This window comes from Tursiops truncatus, chromosome 14 (genome assembly GCF_011762595.2).
Source record: "Tursiops truncatus isolate mTurTru1 chromosome 14, mTurTru1.mat.Y, whole genome shotgun sequence".
Lineage (NCBI taxonomy): Eukaryota > Metazoa > Chordata > Mammalia > Artiodactyla > Delphinidae > Tursiops > Tursiops truncatus.
In genome coordinates, this window is record NC_047047.1 from 63,297,083 (window position 1) to 63,320,787 (window position 23,705).

A 23,705-nucleotide genomic window follows, 5' to 3' on the forward strand; every position below is an offset into this window, starting at 1 on the left:
AACGGATTTTTTCTCAATCACTAATATGTTTCTTCAAAATTAAAACATACCTTCATAAGTTTGGAAACATCCCATATACAGATCTTTCCTCGTTTCGTTGCAGCAGCTAAAAAGTGAGGGCAGCTCCCGGACCCAAAGCAAGATATTCTGTCAGTTCCATCCGTGCAAGGGAACTGCGCGGGACTTGTTGCAAGAGTGACTGACAATGGCACATTCTGTGTGTGCTCACCTTTCACAAATGGGCAGTTTGGGGAATGTCTCTCGTGTTCAGACCTTTACACAAATTAAGGAAGGGAAAGTTTACTGAACAACTAAGCCGTTAAATCTGTACACTAAAAGAGAACTCCACGATATTTTTTCTTTAAAAAAAACAATTAATTGAACTTAAAGTATTCTTTAATTAAAGACTTAAATAGCAAATTGTTTCATTTTACTGAGATCACTCTAACATGTTAAACTACTCACTTTAACAGCAATTGTTCACTTTAACTGATTACAAACAAAGCCAGTCTCAGATGAAACAGATAAATGATACAGTAAAATTTATATCATATTAATATACTGATAAAACTGTTTAATCTCCTTATATTTCTTCACACTAGTTTCCCACAGCTTTAAATAAATAATTACTTTGTTTCAGTTTAAAATTTTCTATGTATTCTACAGCATGGTGACAAAAGATAACATTACCATATTGTATATTTGAAATTTGTGAAGAGGATGTATCTTGAATTAAACATTCTTAACACACAAACACAAACTGGTAACTATTAGAGGTGATGGATATGTTAATTAACTTGATTATGGTGATCTTTTCACAATATGTATATATACTAAAACATCAGACTGTGCACCTTAAATGTATGTAATTTTTACATGTCAAAGTTATCTCAATAAAGTTGTTTTTAAAATAAATAAATAAATAATCCATACGTAGATACAGACCCACCTATCTATATAAGTGGCCACAGCTGTAAAGAGCATACAATAAAACTCTATAAATGCCATTCATACTGCAAAAAACTTTTTTAGTAAAGACCTGAAGGCAGAAAGATCTCTAGAGTATGGATAAAATAACATATATCAAAAACACAGATATACCCTTCACATTCACTATCAGACTCCATCAGACAAATAACTTTAAAGAAACTTGGATAATGTCTATAGATTGTACATTATTTCCCTCACATAAATACTTACTGAGCAAAATGAAATGGTAAATTAGTTTACTAGAAAACCCTAACATGTGTAATAAGAATAAAATACTAGGACCTCAGCTCAAGATTGGTATACTGACTTAAAGAATTTTCTCAAATATTTAAAGCAGGATCAACTTAACACTTAAAAATTATCTGCCCAACTTTGTGACTACTTTATTTCTTTTTGGTTATTCTTTTTTTTTATTTTTTTAAACTTTCACTAGCTGTAATTACAAGGCATTATTTGAAATGTAAGAATGCTGCCATCCAAAAAAAGAGGCTTTTTTTAAAACCCATTTTTATACTTCCATGTCAAAGAAAGGAAAGCTATACTCTATAAAATATTCCATGGGGTATACATATTTCTTCTTACACTGCACCTACAACTTACCTATAACCATATATAAATCCTGGACACTTTACAATACACAAGGTGTCTTACGTTAACGCTTTTACATGGCATCTGCAGGCACATGATATCTAAACTGGATTCCTTCACAGCCAAACCTTAGGGTATTTTTCCTCTTTCCATCTTTCTCTCTTAACCTGAGTTTTAACTTTTTAATTAAAATTTTATTTACACAACATATGACTATCTGAAATACAGCAAAAGACCCACTTCGGTTGTAACAGCCAACCCCAGTAATCTCCTATCCCACCTCCAGGTAACCACTATTACGAATTTAATATACTTCTAAAATATTTTTATAAGTTTATACACATACATGTACATTCAGAAAATATGGGTTTTTTCATTTTAAATAAACAATATTATTATATGAATCATTCTACAACAGCTTTTTTTTTTGCTCTTTTTATAAATTTATTTATTTATTTATTTAATTTTTGGCTGCATTGGGTTTTTGCTGCTGTGCGTGGGCTTTCTCCAGTTGTGGCGAGCCGGGGCTGCTCTTTGTTAAGGTGCATAGCTTCTCACTGCGGTGGCTTCTCTTGTTGCGGAGCACGGGCTCCAGGTGCGCGGGCTTCAGTAGTTGTGGCACATGGACTCAGTAGTTGTGGCGCCCGGGCTTAGCTGCTCTGCGGCATGTGGGATCTTCCCGGACCAGGGCTCGAACCTGTGTCCCCTGCACTGGCAGGCGGATTCTTAACCACTTCGCCACCAGGGAAGTCCCTACAACAGCTTTCTTGATACAATAACATATTTAAAAGGTACTCGTGATTAATAGAGAGCTAACTGTTCATTCCTTTAACTGTTGGATCATAGTCAATTACATGAATATATTTTACTTAGGTAGTCCCCTCCTGAGAGGCATGTAAGATTTTCCAGTTTTTCACTACCATGACCATTTTGCGCTTCCTTGCATATAAGAGCAATTAATTCTCTAGTGTAAATTAGAAGTGGAACTGCTAGATAATAAGGGGCCCATTTTATTTTATTTTTTTAAAGTTCAATCTCCCTCCAAAGTGGCTCTATCAACTCCCACCATCAAAATATGAGTCCCATCTTCCCCTAAAAATGAAAAATCTTCATTCTATTCCTCCTTTCAGATTCAGAAGGTACACAGGCTCAGCTCCCTAGCCCCCATCAATCCCATTCCCTCTATCCATTTGGAGCACTGGCCCTAGGCCCTCAGAGACTCTACCAACTGCTTAAGAGTTTGAGGAATCCTGAATCCCGGGGCAAAGAAAAGGTAGAACCCTTGATTTCCTGACCATATCAAGAAAAGATGGGTTTTAAACAGCCCAAGTTGGAAATCTGAATCAACTTTCCCACAGAAAAATATTTATGAATAAAGATACATTCTATAATGTTATGGTATAATTTTTCAGGTGTGGGTTAAATAACTTTCTGAGGATCAGCCTAAGAAACTAAAATATACGTGTTAAAATGGTTGCTATATATATAAAGATGGTTTCATGGGGAAAAGACTAAATTCCAAACAGAACCTTAACCTAAATTGGAAATTGCTCATACTCAACTCTCAGTCAGCAGACGCAATTTCAATTTTTCATATTTTCAGTATTTCCCACTGCAACCTGGAATCCACATGCACACTCTAATAGGCTTTAGCAAGTTCACATCAGCTGATTAACATTCAGAGATCTCGAACTAATTATAGTACAAAATAAGTGGTATATCTTAAAACCAAATCCTGGCTCCATGACTTACTAGCCAAATGCTCTTCACCAAATTTTATTTTTTTTATTTTAAAATGGTATAATAATTCTTATCTCATAGAGTGACTATGGATTAAACTGGAGAATATTCTCAATTCCCTTCTATAAAATGGAGATGATAATAATACCTAACTCATAAAGCTAATGTGAGAATTAAATGAGTTAAAAATATATAAAATGTGTAGGATGGTACCTGGTAAACCATATTATATAAATATTTGCTATTATTACCATTTTATTTATTTTTGGCTGCGTTGGGTCTTCGTTGCTGCGTGCGGGCTTTCTCTAGTTGCGGCGAGCGGGGGCTACTCTTCATTGCACTGCGCAGGCTTCTCACTGTGGTGGCTTCTCTTGTTGCAGAGCACGGGCTCTAGGCATGGAGGCTTCAGTAGTTGTGGCATGTGGGCTCAGCAGTTGTGGCTCATGGGCTCTAGAGCACAGGCTCAGTAGTTGTGGAGCACGGGCTTCGTTGCTCCACAGCATGTGGGATCTTCCCGGACCAGGACTTGAATCCACGTCCCCTGCACTGGCAGGCAGATTCTTAACCACTGTACCACCAGGGAAGTCCCACTATTTCTATTAATAGGGCCTCTGAGTAGTTATTTCTAAAAATGAGGTTCCAATACATGATCTCTATTGTTTAACCAAGTTCTAAACTTTCATGCACTAGAATTCAAAACCACCACAGACTCCCTAGAATTACTTCAAAATTAGAAATGCAAATCATAAAGGCCCTCCTCCGTGGATTCTCTATTGATGACCTGCCCTCAAAAGAACAAGGCTAAACTGCTGAATTTAATCATGCTTTTTAAACCTATTTTATCATAGCCTTCTAGTTTTCAGTCAGAGTCTAGTTCCATTCTTTGGCACTTCTCCCATGTACACATCTTGGAAAGTTACACATTAGAGATCCTGTATGCCAAGTGATATGACACAGCATAGACAGCATTACCTCATTCTCTTAGGACAGAGGCAAAAATATAGATGACAAAAGGCAAGAATATTAATATACAGATATCAGAAAAATAAAATTTAGAAGCACATTTATAGAACTTAGCCTATTACATTCAGAAATATCAAGACTCACCAAGGTTCATCAGTAGGTTCCCAACAGACGAGACATACACTACAAGTAAAACACATGGCTCTATCATCTCCAGATGAGGCAGGCTGCAAATTTATAAAGAAAACAGAAAAGGTTTATCAATATTAAAATTGCTTAATAAAAACTCTTCTAAATAAGTTCATTATTTTAGGTAAAATTCCATATTGAGGAAAAGAAAATTAGCCTATACTATTAGGCCTCAACAATATACTTTTAATCCCCAAACGTTTATAAATTTGCTGCCTTATTTGAAAAATTATGTTTCATCAGCAAATGACCACTAAGTCAAATATGGGGACACACACATCCTCAATCTCTGATCTAGCATCTTCTAATTGTATTACTAAAGTATTTTAAATATAGTTAAGTATATGAAAGGAAATTGTCTAACAGGTTTATTATTAAAAACTGAATTCTATACTACTACATAGGAAAGGGCAAGTAAAAAGGAAAAGCAAACTAGTGAACGTAATTAAGGTAACATTCTTTAAGTAAAACACATATGACAAAATGACATTTACACATATATAAAATCTAAATCTGAACTGAAATATACCTCTAAAACCTAATATTAATATTTTTGGATACTTACGCTACTTAGCACTTAGTATGTCTACAGGTGTAAATATATTTTTTAGAAGACTGAGAATAATCAGCACCTAATACAGGTAGAAGATTCTAGAAAACCTATGATTTGATCTTTGCAAAAATGGAATACAGGGACTTCCCTGGTGGTCCAGTGGTTAAGACTCCATGCTTCCAATGCAGGGGGCATGGGTTCAATCCCTGGTAAGGGAACTAAGATCCCACAAGCCGCATGGTGCGGCCAAAAGGAAAAAAAAAAAGGAATACAATGAACAAGAGCTCAACAGAAAAAATATCAAGGTATCACCTAACAGACTGTTTTAGGAAATGACACCAAATAAGAAGAAGATAAATTATTAGGAAAAATAGTCCTCATTCAATCCTTAACTTAGGAAAACATATTCAGTGATTTTAATATTAGCCAGTCCCCAGATAAATCTATCTTTAACTGGAAATTTGACAAACTCTGAATAAAATCTTCAAATATATATGGTTTTCTGATTTAATCCTAGTTTAAGATACTTCAAGAACACTTCAGGATAACAAAGGAATAATCACTCTTAAGATTCTTTATGACAGTAACTTCAATGTATTCAAAGTTTAATTTAGTTCTAAAATTAAATACGCATGTTTTATGTAAATTGACATGTAATTATTAGATTTCTCAGCTTCTTTAGCAATGGCAAAACAGTGGTAGGCCAGTCTACATTATTCAGCTGAAGTTTCCTTTAACTGGTTTATTATGCCTATCTAAACTCATTTTTCTTAACTTCCTCTACTTTAGCTCCACAAAGCTTTCTATAATGTCCCATTCTCATGTCTTTTTGTCACACTCATCCTTACCTGTACACCCTCCTCTTTTCCTACATAAAACCATGACTATTTTCCCTGATTAATTCTTTCTCTTTCTAAATAATTTCTTGATCAATTCTTCAATACATATGTATTCAAGTCACACTGTACTACCCACAATGCTGCTTCCATAGTTATCTAATATATAGGTAATTTTTAATCCCAATAAAATTAAAATTTCAAGAGTAACTGCAATGTATTGCTGTTATTGCATTACCCTAACATGTACTACTCTGTTACGAATACGTAAGTCAAAACTGAAAATAAACACACACCCAGAGAGAACACTTCTCAAGACACAAATCTGGAGAATACTGCCTGCTTGTTGATTAACTGTATACATAAACATATTGTATATATCATACTTATATATAATCTGAAAGAAAATAGTTATAAAGCATTCTCAGTTATTGGTTACTTTTTTTTTTAATGTTTTCCCCTTTCATACACAGTATGTGACATAGGAAACAGCCAGTCAGTATTAAGATCAAAGGTATAAGAACAAAACTCACATTACATACATACACACAAGCACAGAGCCTGGGTGCATAAAATAGTATAATGACTGAAAAAGTATTAAAATGTTGACAATTTTACTAAAGGCTACAAAGTCATATTGCGAAGAAATTTCTGACAGCCTTATTTACCTGATGATAAAATCCAGCTTGAGCCATGGGATCTGGCTGTGCCCATCTATAGCCTACATGAGGCCATGAGGTAAATGTCTCCCGTCTGTTAGCTTCACTATACATCAATGATCTAAAAGTAAACAAACTTTATGTAACCAAAGTTAGGCATCAAATTACAGTGACACTACTATCTACCACTGAAGAAAAAAGTTTACTGGATTATCAACACAAACTGGGAATGTCTAATTACCAATTCAAATTTGTATTTTAAATTAAAAATGATCAGTTTTAGGAACTTCCCTTGAACAGAGTAGGGAAAATAGAAACATGATAAGATAGCTACAACTGATAAACAATTCCCGGGGAGATTAAATTAACCAATGTTGCATAATTAGCAATCAGAGAGCAGAAAATCTGAAAATGTAGAGGCAGAGAACCCTACATTTTCATCATGTGACAAGTTTTGCAAAAATGGATAAAACTACAACCAAAGGAATGGTAGTTTTATCTCAACCATATTGAGAAAGTATATTCTAGTTTAATTTCTTTTTTTTTTAAGTAGAAAGCAATTTATATGTTCTTTCTCCAGAGAAATCCTTTTCCAGGAAACTTGTACTCTCCAGGGAATTGTCAAAAAAAAAGAAATCTTCACATATGTTTTCATTAAAATACATTAGCTCACTAAGAGTGAACCTGTAACAATACTAGAGTATCTTTTTAAGGGAGACTACCAAAATTAGAAAAAGTCCAAACAGCTTCAAATAAGAAAGGACTGATAAGCAGAGCTTCCTCTTCCTAACACAGAAGGGCAACTGATTTTTAAAAAGAGAGAGAAAGTGGTAAAGGTCATCACAAAGAGACCAGAAAAATACTTTTCTTTAAATTCTTCCCTTAAATTAGTACATGGTTTCCTATAATATTGCTAGAGAGCTTTAGGTTTAACTCATAGTTGTGTTCTGATTTGAAAAAAAGAAAAACAGGCACTTTGCTGGTGGTGCAGTGGTTAAGAATCTACCTGCCAATGCAGGGGACACAGTTCCAATCCCTGGTCCGGGAAGATCCCACATATCGTGGAGGAAACTAAGCCCATGCGCCACAACTATTGGGCCTGCACTCTAGAGCCCACGAACCACAACTACTGAGCCTGTGCACCCCAACTACTGAAGCCCATGCACCCTAGAGCCCGTGCACAGCAACTACTGAGCCCATGCGCCGCAACTACTGAAGCCCGCGCACTCTAGGGCCTGTGTGCCACAACTACTGAGCCCGCGTGCTACAACTACTGAAGCCCACACACCTAGAGCCTGTGCACTGCAAAAAGAGAAGCCACCACAATGAGAAGCCCATGCAACGAAGAGTAGTCCCCGCTCACTGCAACTAGAGAAAGCCCTCACGCAGCAACAAAGATCCAACACAGCCAAAAGTAAATAAAATTTAAAAAAAATAAAAAAAAATTGTTGAGTTAGAAAAGTTTTATCATCTACAGGGTATAGATGTCTTCAAAGATCTGTGTCAGTCTCAAAACAGAAACCTGTCTATTTAGTTATATTACCAAACAAAACAGCAATAGCATCCAGTAGACCCTTACTCAAACCTCCAACAGAGTTCATCAAGGTTTTCATAAGGTTCCTAGATTCATATTTAATGAAATAAACACCACAGGCTATATCAAAATTAATACTTTGAGACATTTTAACACCTCCAGAAACATTGAAAATCCCATCTAATGAATGCATTTTCTAAAATAAACCATTTATGACAGCTTGCACTGAGTTCTTCAGATACTCTCCTACTGATTGCAAAGAAAATAGCTCTGAAATTATAATCTCAAGATAGGCATGGCTCTCAGATAGGAAACATTTATTCTAAATACATACTCTTCCTTTTTCTCCCCGTCTCCGGACATATTCCGAAGAACATTTTAATGATAGCCACAGCACATATCATCTGACAGTTATTAAAAATGAAAGTCTCCACATTTTGCCCAAAAGTTAGAGATAGCAATATTACTATGGAATACAAAAATTCTTCCCAAATGTTAACAACCAAGAGAAGTTATTTACACAATAATAAAATCACTTAACAAAAAAAGGGCAATTGATTAAGCAGTTTCAGTTTACAAAAGGATAAACTAATAAATATTGCAAACTAATGTAAGAGCTATACGGGAATTCCCTGGCTGCCCGGTGGTTGAGACTCCATGCTTTTGCTGCCGGAGGCCCGGATTCAATCCCTGGTCAGAGAACTGGGATTCCCACAAGCCGCACAGTGCAGCTGGCGGGAGGGCGGGGGAGGGGGGAGCAATACTTAAGATAACAGAAGTTAAAGGTTAACTCATTCAGTAATTTTTTTGCTACATCAGCATGTACTCTTTATAAATGTACTTCAGAAAACAGCATAGGCAGTTACAATTCACATTCAATGAAGAAGTGAAAATGTAAAATGCTACATGGAAAGGGAAATGTGAACTTATCAAAACTGCTAAATTTAATATTTCAGTAAAGCATTTCTAAACTTCAGTACTGATAAATTTTATTTCAAAAACAAATCATTTAAGTTTTTCAATGAATGCATTACTGACTTTTTAGTTTTACACAAAGCAGAACTCCAATAAATCTCTACTGAAGAAAATAATGATTGAGGTATGGTTTTTTATAATACTGTTCAAATCCAGGGCAGGCAGCATAACAAGCTTAATTCAAAATTGCCCTAGAAAAACAAAAACAGGGCTTCCCTGGTGGCACAGTGGTTGAGAGTCCGCCTGCCGATGCAGGGGACACGGGTTCGTGCCCCTGTCTGGGAAGATCCCACATGCCGCGGAGAGGCTAGGGCCGTGAGCCATGGCCGCTAAGCCTGCGCGTCCAGAGCCTGTGCTCCGCAACGGGAGAGGGCGCAACAGTGAGAGGCCCGTGTACGGCAAAAAAAAAGAAAGAAAGAAAGAAAAAAACAAAAACAAAAAAACCAAAAAATTGCTCTAACTGCTTTTTTTTTTTTTTTTTTTGCGGTACGCGGGCCTCTCACTGTTGGCGCCTCTCCCGTTGCGGAGCTCCGGACGCGCAGGCTCAGCGGCCATGGCTCATGGGTCCAGCCACTCAGCGGCATGCGGGATCTTCCCGGACCGGGGCACGAACCCGTGTCCCCTACATCGGCAGGCGGACTCTCAACCACTGCACAACCAGGGAAGCCCATCCCTAACTGCTTTTTTAACTGTTCATTTTTTAAGTAGGAAATAATATATAGCTCTTTTATTCAGATTCTGGCAGAGTCTTTTAACTTACCAAAATTTATGCCAAAGGTCACAAAATTTCATCAAGGCAAAATAATTCATATATATTTAATAATTATAATATTTTTAAGTTGACTCAAATATTTACTAAGCAAGTACAAAGATGGAATTTTAAAAATACAGTTTCATAATCCCTTTAAATACTTTCCAGGCACCAAAAGAAATTGTTTAACAAGTCAAGGAGTAGTTTACTTCACTTCAGTATTTTAAGAGAAATAAAAATCTGAGTGGTTTTCAAAAATATTTTGAAATTTTTTAAATCATCATCAAATTTTACAGTTATTCTTTGTTAATCAAAAAACTTATCAATTCAATCTCACTGTCACATCTTTTTATAAGCAAGGTCATACCTGTCCACAGAACGACCTGGCCCCACCCCAAGTTCTGGACGTGCACTAGGTAAGAGGTAAGACAATCTGTCCATCACTGAGGATGCCACAGGTAAGGCAGCAATATTTTGATTTATTTTCTTAAGTTCATTCACAATGGCACTGGCAATGGACTTCAACACATGATGAGGAAGATGAAATGTAACTGTGGCCCACTGAAAGAAAACAGGAGTGTAAGCAAAGGAAAACATACTCAATAGTTTTCACCAAAACCATGACTTATACATTATAAGATAAAGAACTATTTACAGTCTCAAGTGAGTTTACTCCATTAATTTATCATTTAAAGTAAGAACCTGCAATTACATAAAAAATGAAACTAACCATCCTGAAAAAGAAAGTTTAGAACCAAATGGTAGCACATCTTCTTACATATCTCATCCACAATTAAGGAGAACTAAAATCATCTGTAGTGAGAAGCTGCTGCATAGCACAAGGAGATCAGCTCAATGTTTTCTGATGACCTAGAGGGGTGGGATAGGGAGGGTGGGAGGGAACTCAAGAGCGAGGGGATATGGGGATATGTGTATACATACAGCTGATTCACTTTGTTGTACAGCAGAAACTAACACAACATTGTAAAGCAATTATACTCCAATAAAGATGTAAAAATAAATTAATTAAAATTTTAAATAAATAAAATCATCTGTCATTTTTCACATTCCTCCAGCACATATACAATGTTAAGCATAAACTAGGCACTTAAATATCTCCACTCATAAATATATAGCTGCACAATTCATCGCTACTGGGTTATACGAAGATTTACTTCAGATGTTGTATTTTTTGTTGTCACCATAATTCAGCAAAGTATCTAAAGCATAGACCTTATTGTCCCACAGACTTGGATTCTAAGCCCAGCTTCTCCATCAACCATGAGACCCTAGTCAAATTAACTTCAATTTCCTGCTTCTGTGAAATGGGAAAAAACAAATACCTATTCACATAATGTTTTTACAAGAATTCAAGTGAGGATTGGTACAGTGTCTAACAGAGTAAGCCTTCAATAAGTGTTAACTACAATTATTTAATATTAAAATAATTACTTAAGAAGTTAGACTGAAAAAAATCCTAAGTATTAATCTCCAAGAGAAATAAGTCTATAAAGTAATTTCATCTTTATATCCTGTTCCTGCTTGCCTATGAATGGTTTCCATTCTGTCTAATACACTCTAGGCAGCCTACTAAATTACTACTTATCTATATTACTGGAAAAACCTGTGGCCAGAAACATGACTTCCATTACCTAAGAAACAGAGAGAGAGAAGCTCTTACTTTGTTTCTAGACCTAATCTGCTCATAGACCCAGAGCCTCTTGGTTGAAAGGGAGGCCAAATCCCCTTGAGAAAGGATCCTACAACAATGCCCCAACTCTACACTGTAAATCATACTCCAAGCCTTCCCCAAAGGCACCTGTGGACATTCACTGTAGTCACTGTGAACTAGGGAACAGAAAATATTTTGATCTTTCAGGCATCACAAGATAGTAACACTGAACTGACCTAAAACATCACTGTGGTCCACTAGTGAAAGTGGGGACATGATGGTGAAGTGATTGATGGAATTTTGGCCCAAAGCTGTCTCAATGAGCTCTGTGGATCCCCAGACGTATCTTGTAGCTATTTCTCTACTTCCCAAATGTACAACTGGAAGAGAAATAGAATAGGCAACTAGAAAAATTCCTACACTGTTTCTCTGATCCTCTTGGAGTACTACTAAAGTAAGAAAGGCCAGGTGGAAGCCCCTAGAACTTTCATTTTTTCTACAAAGCTACTAAACAAAAGCAATGCCACATCCTAAGGAAATTTCTGAGATTAATGTCACTATACTAGACCTGAAAGATACAGGGGTAATCAAATTATCTCATCTCCATTTAACTGACCTATTTGGCCCATGCAAACGTAAATGGATCTTGAAGAATGACTATGGACTGTAAAATCAGGTGATGACTTCAACTGTAGCTACTGTTCCAGATGAGATATTTTTACTGAAGCAAATCAACAAATCCCTTGATATTTTGTAGGCAGCTACAATTCTGTCAAATACTTTTTTGTCTATACTAATTTTTAGGGCCATCCAAAAGTAGACTGCTTCTATCTGGCAGAAACAATAAATCTGCACAGTCTTACCCTAGGACTCATGCTCTTTACCATAATCTAGTCTGTAGAGATCCTGATCAGCCTACCATCCTGCAGATCACCACCTTGGTCTACTACATTAGTAACATCACACTAACTGGTCCAGATGAGGGGGAAGTAGCAAGGAACTTAAATGCCTTAGTAAGACACATGCAAGCCAGAGAGAATCAATAATCCCCAGAAAAACTCAGGGTCCTAAAATCTCTTTTAAGTTTTTTCTAAAGGCCCAGTAGTCTGGGCATGTCAGGATATTTCCTCCAAGGTGAAAGATAAGTTACTATAACTTGTAAAGGCAAACAATGAAAAGAGGCACAATGCTCGGTGGGCCTAAGTGGATTTTGGACCCCAGCGTTCAGCATATTTGAGTATGCTGCTCTAACTCAATTATCAAATAATACATAAGGCACAAGAAGCTCTGTAGCATGTCCAGGCTGAATTGCAAGATGCTCTACCACTTGTAACTTGTGAGCATATTCAATGACACTAGAAGTGTCTGCCGCAAGTAAAGATCCTATCAGGAGTCTCTGGGACAATCACGTAGCAGAACGCTAGGGCAAAGCCATGCCCGCTCCTGTAAATAACTCTTCTCCTTTTGAGAAACAGCTCCTGGCTTCTTAGTAGTCCCTGACAGAAATACCTACCCATGAGACAAATGTCTATGCAATCAGAGTTGTTCACCACAAACTAGGTGCTATCTGACACACCAAACCATAACACTGGGTATGAGGGCTAGCCTTCATTAAGTGGTTTATAAGAAATCAGTCTTGAGAAATCCAAAAGGCAATTCAATTTTGGACCAGTTGAATAATCGAGTAGCTCACATTTCCACAATATCTACTCTTTATGACTCCTTTCTCATTCCACATTGATGGCTTCAGAGGGAACTCCTTATGATGAGATAATTGAGGAAGAAAACCTTTAGCTGTGACATACAGATGGTTCTGCACATTATGTTGGTACCATCCCTAAGTGGATGGCTGCAGCATCACAGTCCCAATCAGGACAGTGGTGAAGGTGAAATCTTCTCAGTGGTCAGAACTTCAACCAGTTCATTTGGCTGTTCTCTTTGTCTGGACTGAGAGTTGGCCAGAAGTAAAGGTCCTCAATGATTAATGAACAGTAGGTAATGTTTTGGCTAGATGTTCAGGAATTCCGAAGGATCAGGATTGGAAGACTGTTAACAAGGAAGTCAACGGTTAAAGTCTTTGGAAGGACCTCTCAAAATAAACAGAGTGTGAAAATATTTGTGAAATACGTGAATGCTCATCAAAAGGCATCCACTCTAGAGGAAATGGGCAAATTATACACACTATACGAATGTCACTCACCCTCTGGCCATAGCCACTCCAGTGCTTGCTCAATGGACCTGTATGCGAAATGCCATGGCAACAGAGACAGAGGGTATGTACAGACCCCACATTAACTTCCTCTCACCAGGACTGAGCAGGCTAACGGCAGGTTAACCTGCCAATGGCAAATACCAAAGCTGAGGCACCAATAGGACACCATTTTCCAGAAGAAACAGCCAACTATCTGATTGCAGGTTGATTATATTGGATTCCTTCAGTCACAGACTGGGTAGCAATTTGTCTTCACTGTAATAGACACGTATTCTGGATGTGCATTTATATGTTCTGCCCACAATGCTCTGCCATAATATTATACCACTACTGGGGACTAATAGAATGGCTTATGTACCAACAAAGTATTCCATACAACTTTGCTTTTTGCTTCTGACCAAGAAAGCACTTCAAAGGAAAAAAAAAAAGGCAGCAACGGGCTCTTGCCCATGAGATTGACTGGTCTTACCAGGGTATCATACAGAAGGAGCTGACCTGACAGAAAGGTGTGATGCCTTACCAAAGACTCATCTTCAGTACTAACTGAGAGAGACGTCTGAAAGTCTGGAGTTCTACCTTACAGGATTATGTGTATGCTTTCAACCGGCAAAAAACACATGACACAGCTTCTCCTAGCAGGGTTGCTATTATACGTAATAATCCATTCACAGACTTTTTTTTTTTAAGCTTTAGGCTCTAGAGGTCTTGTGTCAAGGAAGGAATGTTCCACCAAGGGTACAATGGTTCCATTGAATTAGGTATTGATACTGCTACCCAGCAATTTTGGGTTCCTCTTGTCACTGAATCATCAGGCAAAGAAGGTGGTTATTCTACTGGTTGGTATGAGGAAAACTGACAAACACAGGGAAATTGGATTGATGCTAAATCACAGGAGCAAGGAGAACTTAATTACAATCCAGGAGACTCTCTAGGGTGCCTCTAAACTCTTCCACATCTAATAGTAACAGTGAAAGGACAATTACAACTTAACACAGTACCACAGAAGATTTGGATCCTGCAAGAGTGAAGCCTTGAGTCACCTGACCATGTAAAGACACCTGACCAGTTGAGGTGCTGGCTGAGGACAAAGGGAATACGGAATAGGTAGGAGAAGAAAGAGGCTGTAAATATCAAATATATCCTCTTGATATTACAGACCATTATAGAACTGAGGGATACAGCAACTATATATATTTTCTTCCCTTATACATAAATGATAGATGGATATATATTTAGATAGATACAGACACAGAGAGATACATTATTTCACGTAAGAATTTTTGTTGTAGTTAATTTAGTCTTTAGGTAGCACGGTTCTGTTACCTAAACGCTTGAAACTATAAATTTTAGGAGTAGTTAGTATCACCTAGGGATGGATAAAATATCTGCTGGAACTTTGTGTCTGTTCTGGGGACGGGGAGAGAATATCTTCATTTGTAAAAAGGAACAGTATGTCTTGTTAAGTAAAAGCATAATATTTTTGTTGTATGAAAGTTCAAACACATATAGATGGTATGTATGGAGATGCAGAGTGGCCAAAGGAGTGGCATGTGCCAGTTATTAAACTACTGTCTCTCGGGTCCAAACCTACCCTTTTCTTTCTTCTCCATCATGTTTGGGCTGGGATTCTGTAAACTATTATTTCTTCTTTGCCAACCAGTTTCCTGGCTGTTAAGTTCTGACAAAAGGAACACAGGATGGAAACTGGAAAGCACGATGAGGGGAGAAAGACTTGCTCCTTGCTATTACTCGTCATTACCATCAATATTGTTTTAGCGAAGGACCTGGTGGCAGCAGTTGATTCTTCTGGTCTTTAGAGGTTTTTTGTTTTGTTTTCTTAGCATTCCCAGGACCAGTTTCACAGAGCTCCCTCAGAGACACTAACATTAGCCTAGTAGCATCTCTCTTCAGAAATCTGAGGCTCAGTTCATCAAGTTCCAATCTCCAAGCTCCTGAGGTACCTACTGGATAACATCTCCTCCTCAGAAGTCTGAGTCCCAGACCCATGGGGCCTATTCTCTAAGTTTTTAAGTATCTAGGTTCTAAAAATCCTAACCTCTTGTTCCTTCAGACTGAGGTGAGTGCTGATTCCCATAGTTACCATCTGTGTATTACCTCAGGGTTTCCTTTTCGCTTTTTCAGTTCTCATACACATATTACGTCAATTCCTTACAATAAATTCTCTCTGTTGAAATACACAGTATGATTTCTGTTTTACTAAATAAAAATGTCCCATCAATGGAATAAGGGTTCATAAAATCATGGTAAATCTATAAAAATAAACTTCAATGTAAGTATTAGGAAGAATACAGATGATCTATGAGGACTGATACAAAAAGATACTCAAGATACATCCTTCAATGAAAAAAAGCATGGTATATGCTATAATTTGAATGTTTGTGTCCCCCCAAAATTCACCTGTTGAAATTCTAACCCCCAAAGGGGAGGGTTATTAGTAAGTAGGGCCTTTGGGAGGTACTTAAGTCATGAGGGTGGAGTCCTCTTTATAAAAGAGGTTCCAGAGAGATCCCTTCCCTTTTCCACCATGTAAGGACACAGTGAGAAGGTACCAGCTATGACCCAGGAAGAAGGACTTCACCAGAAGAAATATCACTCAGTCGGTGGTATTCCGTTATAGCAGCCCAAACAGACTAAGACAGTACATCACAATATTTTAGTATAATTTCAACTGTACTCGAGAAAAAAAGATATTTATAGATACAAAAGTTATTTTTAGGAAAATAGCTTTTACCTTCTACCTTTTATACCTTCAATATAAAAATTGTATATGTACTATATTTACAACTTAGGAAAGATGTTAAAAGAAAAACACAGAAAAATTAATGAAATATATCCAAGGATTTAATTCAAAGCACCATCTCCCACAGACATCCTTAGTCATCAGTGTGGGGAGGACAGAGAAAGGCAAAAGTATAGAGGTGTTCTTTCTACTACAACCCCAAAGTAATTTTTTTTTAACTTCTTACCTTAGCAACTTTGTGGTTTGCTGCAGTCTCATGAGATGTATTTTTCAAACCATCTTTGAGCTGTGTGACGAACAAATCATAACCCTCCGTACTAGAAATATCTACCTTTTCTAAACATGCAGATAAGAGCTGTTGTGCCTAAATAAAAGAGATGATCACAAAAAATTAACCACAACCAAAAATGTTAAATTCAGATTCTTATACAAATATTTTAATTCTGATAGGTACTATACTAAAGCTTCCTACTTTTACGTTTTTTAAACAAACTTAGTTAAATCAAATAATGACTTGAAGGGCTGTTACAAAATTAAATGAGATAAAGCAACGTATTCAGTGTAGTACCACATAGTAAAGTTTTAGTACATAGAAGCTTTTATAAGCCAAAGCAAGATAGAAAAAACTGGCTAAGCTGAAACCATGAACAAAAGTAAAAGAGATAAAAATGTAAAGACATAAATGTAAAGTGCTCCAATGAGCTTTAAATACTCAAACTATGCAAAACCATAAGAGGGGTCACTCACTAAGTCAGCAGGTAATAAAAAAAAAGCCCTTTGCATTGTTACCCACATATTCAATATGAACTACGTTAACAGAAATATTTGGGCAATATATGGAAAAGAACACATCCACACTAATCCAACCAAACCCAGGACCCCATTCTTTAGGCAAGACAGTAACAAACTAGTGTGATGCAGGAAAGGATGCCTGGGATGGTGGAAGGACTACAAACAATATTACGTGAACAAGAGAGCTGTAATTATTTATGCAGAAAGAAAGAAAACCAGCTACAGATATTATGAGCTGGCAAGGTGGAGGAGGTGGCAGAAGCTGGCTAAATATCTAGCATTTAGGTCAGAGTAGTAGGAAAAATATTGACTTGACGGTCCATTTCATATACATGTTCAACTATTTTATTGTAATTCTGTAGTTCCTTTTAAAACCCAACAGTTTGATACCATCCTTCATTGTAGGCTACGATGTATATCCTTTATTAATATATCACATGGTCTAACTTCCTTAAAGTAGGAGAGGAAAAAATGTTCAGTACAAGTAGAACTAATTAATTCTCTGTCCAAAGATTTTAGACATGCCCCCAGATCCAGATATTCTGATGACAAAAAGATGGCTACTCTGTTTTCAGAACTCAAACCTTTAGCAACATGCTTTCAATATTAACATATACTAGATGACTGTGATATGACAGTAAATATGAAATCTAAGTAGATATACATTGGTACTTTTTTTTTACAAAAAGCCTTCCAAAGAGGGAATAAAACATTTAAACTGCACTTAAAATTCACACATTAACACTTTTCATGTCCTAAAAATGGGAAATATGCTATATTGATTTTTATGAATTAATCATATCAGTCTGCCAAATGCAAAACAATTAATAATCAACAACTGGGATGAAGACAAATAATATCTCACTTTATTAGCGTGTACAGCATTATAATCTTTTATATTCTGAGATGATTTAAAATCTGGTAAATCGGAAAAATGTACTTTCAAATTACATGATATGAACATCAACTCACACAAAAGGATTTAAGTTAGGGTAGACTTACAAATTAAGTAATGAATATGTAACACAGAAAAATACATATAGCTAAAATTTTAAACTGGAATTGTTAAGAAACATGATACATAGCAAAGATTACTGGTTGTCAATTACTATTTATTCCTTCTTTTTTTAATATTAAAGAAAAAAGAACCACCTCAGCTTAATGTGGCCATGTGACTGAATTCTAGCCAATGGAGTAAATATGAAAAGGGCATATATGAAAGAGTTTGTAAAAGAGAACAAGAAAAATGATGGAGGGGAAGAGAAGGAAGGAGAGGATGAGGGAAGTAGGTGAAAGGAAAAGGAGAGAAAGAGGGTGGGTAATACTAGTGTGCTCCCCTGGCCTTCTGCCCACCTTTTCCTTAAGACAGAAGTAATGAGACTTGAAGCAGCTGTCTTGGACTCAGGAAATGGAAGCCAGGTGTTGAGGTAAACAAAGCTGTCCCTATAACTTAGCCCAGTACTGTTACTGGAAAGAAACTATCCTGTTTAAGCCACTGTATTTTGGGGCCTCTGTTACAGTGGTATAACCTGTACAGTTCATACTTCTTTGTTTTTATAGGGATACATATATAATATTCTCAAAGGACAACCTAATTTCATTTAACAGCTAGTAAGTCTGAAACTACATTAAGTAGAAAAGCATATTGATACTTATTTCAACTTACCTCTGTGACAGGTAATTCAAGCTGAACCACATCATCCTGCTTTGAAACTGGAGTTTGCAGAGCAGTGTCTAACAACAAGATTCCATTAAGGTCCTTTCTACACCCTACTGCATAATCATCCACAAAAATAACTTTATCCACAGCAGAAATATACTGACATTTCACCTGTCCACCTGGTTTAGCTGTTAAAAGAACAAAAATTCAACACTTAAGATTTTAAGGCCAATAGTTCATTTAAAATAAATGTTTACATGGCAACTAAATATAATAATCTTTGACTGAAAAAAAATGCTCTAAAGGACATTAGAACTGATAAATTGGAATATGTACTGTAGCTTAAAGTAACAATATGAAATTATCAGAACTTGAAAACTATATTGCTGTTATAAGAGAATATCATTATTCTTAGAAATACACATGGAAATAGTAAAGGGTAAAGGAACATGATATACGCAACCTATTCACAAGAGAGCAAAAGTAATATGTATGTATGTGTGAGGGGATGATAAGAAAATGTGGTAAAAGATTTAAAATTAAAATTAGTGAAACTGGGGGTTTCCCTGGTGTCACAGTGGTTAAGAATCTGCCTGCCAATGCAGGGCACACGGGTTCGAGCCCTGGTCGGGGAAGATCCCACATGCCGCGGAGCAACTAAGCCCATGCACCACAACTACTGAGCCTGTGCTCTAGAGCCCGCGAGCCACAACTACAGAAGCCCGTGTGCCTATAGCCTGTTCTCCGCAACAAGAGAAGCCACCGCAATGAGAAACCCGTGCACCGCAATGAAGAGTAGCCCCCACTCACGCAACTAGAGAAAGCCGGCACGCAGCAACAAAGACCCAACGTGGCCAAAAATAAATTTAAAAAAATAAAATATATAAATTTAAAAAAATTAGTGGAACTGGGTAAAAGGTGTAGAGAAGTTCTTTGTACTACACAACTTCAAAATAAAGTGTTTGGAAAAATTTTTTAAATATTCAATACTGTACAACATTGTAAATCAACTATACTTCAATTAAAATAAATACTCAATATTTTCTTTACATCTTTTTTCCAAAAGTCATTAAGCATAAAGTCAATGTGGACAGTTTTTAGGTAACTACCTCAAAAGTTCTTTAGGGCTTTTATATCTGAGATAAAATTATGGAGAATGGTTATAACCTAAGCTAAGAGAACTAGTAAAGTCTCTAGTTCAACTACCACTGAAAAAACAGTCAACTATCACTGACAATCAATGTCCCCTGAAGTTTCCACTAAATCAATTTCAGAAGAGTATTTTAACAGAAATAAAATTTCTCAGAATAAATTAGAGTAGAATTTCAAGAAGTATTACAAAAGACAGTAAAACACAGAAGCTTTAAATACCAAAAAATATTGGAAAAGATAACATCAATTTATACATTTTAATTTATAAGGGATTTATAAGGAGACTAATGTTAAGTATTCTCCTGTGAATACAGAGTCTCTGTAAAAAAGACTTGAAAGAATGATCAACTATGAAATTTTATTGCACTAATGAAGAAACTTCTCTGGAAGCAAGCAATCCTGCCGCCAGTATACCTTATTCTAAACCCCCACCACGACGCTACAGAACATTCCTGATAGTAGTACGATTATTGCCTAGTGATACAAAAGCAGAAAAGAGGAGATAAATCAGGGTCCTACTCATCAACCTATAGGACAACTATAAAACATGTTATAATCAATTAATATTAGGATTGGCTTTCTTAATCCCAGATTATTACAGCTCTCTCAAGCTCCTGGAGACATTATGTAACTGACTAGGAACTAATTCATTATCTACATAAAACCAAGAAAAATTCATGGAATTTCTATAGTTCATTCCCAGATCTTTTGATTTGAAATATATGTTAGCATATAGGAAAATAACCTCTGTAATACAATAAAACAGGAATATTGACCTAGCACTTTTGATCTCTAGGTAAAATCACAAGAAATCATACACATTATAGGAACTGAGAGTAAAATTATGTAAGAACTTGTAAAGATAGTTTCAAAACTCATTAACTATAATTTTTTTAAATAGACTATCCTTTTTTTACAGCAGTTTTAGGTTCACAGCAAAATTGAGCAGAAGGCAGAGATTTCCCATATGTGCCATGCCCCCCACACATAACTATAAAATTTTTAAAACCAAAACTACGAATTCTGTTTTATTGTTTTAGGGATAGGTAATTAGGTAAGGAACTGTAAAAACCATTATTTTGTGAAAACTTTCCCAGAGAGGTATAAAATGTGAGAATCTACGCAAAGCTTTTCAACTGGGTTTCCATGCAACCCTAGAATTCCATATAATGTCACTAGAAATTCCTCAATAGATCTTGACAAAAAAAAGTCAACACTTTTTTGGAACTTCTTATACTATACAATATTAGCCCTCAAAGTAATGCACAGTGACCAAGCAGCCTTATTGGCAATTTCTTCAGAGGTTTTCCAGGCCCACAGAGTAGCATGTAGTAGAACCGTGTTTATTCAGATGAGTCCATTCCCGATTTTTTGACCTAAGTTACAGAAGGCCATTTGTAAGCAGTGACTTGCTGTACTACACACCAGAAAGACAGTAAACTTATTATCAGCCATACTACCCCAAAGGCTCTTTGAGTTCGTGTGACCTCATCTTCACTAATTACATTAGCAAAGACCCTATTTCTAAATGAGGTCACAATCTGAGGTCCCATGTGCACATGAATTGTACAACCCACCACACAAACTCTTTCTCTGAATCTTTTACTCAGCCTGAGAACTTTATTTCGAGAAAAAGAGCTTTGCTAATGTAGGCTGATAGTATGCTCAAGATTTAATTTACATCTGGCCCTAAACAAGTTTTAGATTTCTGTGAAGAAAAAATATCCTGCAATGAACAAAGAATATTTTATGGAACTTTTCACCTTCTAACATGTTTGGGCATGTCTTTTCTTACCTAACAAGAAATAAGACCGAAGACACAAATTCTCTAACTTGGGATAAAAATGAAATCCATGTGTGCTTAAGTCTGACCCAGAACTGAGTATTTGTACAGCAAAAAAACAAGCACAAGTTTCACAGTGAGAGGTAACAATAGACATTTATTTTTAGTTATAAGAATAACAATTTTAAGTGCATAAAGTTTCATAAAAGAGATGAAACCAAGAAACCTATGTTCAAGCCAGGATGTGTCACTCAGTAAGAAAACATCTTTTCAAAGGTTTGTATGAAATTGTCTCTTAAGTTATACATTTATTCATATTGCTTTGTTCCATGGTTTTAGTAGTATTACTATGCAACACTGTTGATAAATTTTAATGCTGCAAATAACATTAACAAAAAACTTACAGGACTTCTCTGGTGGTGCAGTGGTTAAGAATCCACCTGCCAATGCAGGGGACATGGGTTCGAGCCCTGGTCCAGGAAGATCCCACATGCCGTGGAGGAACTAAGCCCATGCGCCACAACTACTGAGCCCACATGCCACAACTACTGAAGCCCACACGCCTAGAGCCCGTGCTCCACAACAAGAGAAGCCACCACAATGAGAAGCCCGTGCACCACAACAAAGAGTAGCCCCTACTCGCCCCAACTAGAGAAAGCCTGCACGCAGCAACGAAGACCCAATTCAGCCAAAAATAAATAAGTTTATAAAAAATAAAAAACTTATAACCTGTACTTAAACTAAACCTCCCAAGTTTACCTTTAAAAAACTTAAGTCCCATTTTGGCATAAGTTAGTTATTTAATAGAAATTTATTTTGTTTGCCTTCTGAGTTTAAAATGTCTGAAAATAAATTTCTCAAAGAAAGGTAAGTCATGCTTAACTAATGTTTAAATTTTCAAGAAAAGTTGGCTAAAAAGTCATTTTTGGCTTTTAAATACAGGGGAAAAACTCTTACACCTACCCTCTACGACATGTTACACCTTCTTAGAATTTTCTATAGAAGATACTTGTAAAATGACTTTGAATCCTACAGGATAAAGTTTAAAAAGAAATTCAAGCAGAAAATTTTAATAGAAGAAACACTCAAATTTCCTCCAACTATACCAGAGATCAGCAAGCTTCTTATAAAAAGGTCAGATAGTAACTATTTAAGGCCTCACAATACATATGGTCTTTCTCACAATTACTCAACTCTGCCACTGTAGTGCAAAAGCAACATGTAAATAAACGGGTATATATGTGTTCCAGTAGCATTTTATTTGCAAAATCAGGAAACAGGTTGAGAGCTACCGAGGTGGCAGGCCATAGTTTGCAGACTCCTGACTGACACTAATGACTTGCATTAGTACAGATTTTCTTTTGGGGCAGGGGAAATTTCACAAAAATAGTAGGTTAAAAATTCACAGCCAGACACAATAAGCTGCTGAAACCTAACATAGAAAAATCTTGAAAGCAACCAGAGGATATGTTACGTACAAGCAAGTAATAATTACAATAAAAGCACATTTATCATTAAAAGCCATGGGGTTTGTTAGGAATTGAACCATTTTTAAAATACTGAAAAAAGAAATTCTATATTCAACAAAAATATCCATCAGGAATGAAGGTGAAATAAAGACATGCTCAGATGAGGGAACACTAAAGGGAAATTCTGCCAGCAAACCTGCTCAAAAAGAATCACAAAAGGAAGTTCATCAAAGAGAAGGGAAACTATTCAGAAATAAACTTAGAGTATCAAGAATGAGGGAAGAGGGCTTCCCTGGTGGCACAGTGGTTGAGAATCTGCCTGCCAATGCAGGGAACACGGGTTCGAGCCCTGGTCTGGGAAGATCCCATATACCGCAGAGCAACTAGGCCCGTGAGCCACAACTACTGAGCCTGCGCGTCTGGAGC

At 36.5% G+C, this 23,705-nt stretch overlaps 1 protein-coding gene across 9 annotated transcripts in view; it reads right to left on the reverse strand.

The window, feature by feature from the left end:
* The window catches only part of BIRC6 (baculoviral IAP repeat containing 6), a 238,238-nt gene that overhangs the window by 190,956 nt on the left and 23,577 nt on the right, over positions 1–23,705 (reverse strand). For all 9 annotated transcript variants that reach the window (XR_004521845.2, XM_033838758.2, XM_033838755.2 and 6 more), the window contains exons 2-7: positions 18,882–19,063; positions 16,650–16,787; positions 10,146–10,339; positions 6,528–6,639; positions 4,426–4,508; positions 51–273 (exon numbers count right to left, since the gene is read on the reverse strand). Coding sequence is in view for 8 of the 9 variants with exons in the window: in XM_033838758.2 (XP_033694649.1) it covers positions 51–273; positions 4,426–4,508; positions 6,528–6,639; positions 10,146–10,339; positions 16,650–16,787; positions 18,882–19,063 (932 nt within the window). In the remaining variant the exon portion in view is untranslated. The remainder of the gene's footprint in view (positions 1–50; positions 274–4,425; positions 4,509–6,527; positions 6,640–10,145; positions 10,340–16,649; positions 16,788–18,881; positions 19,064–23,705) is intronic.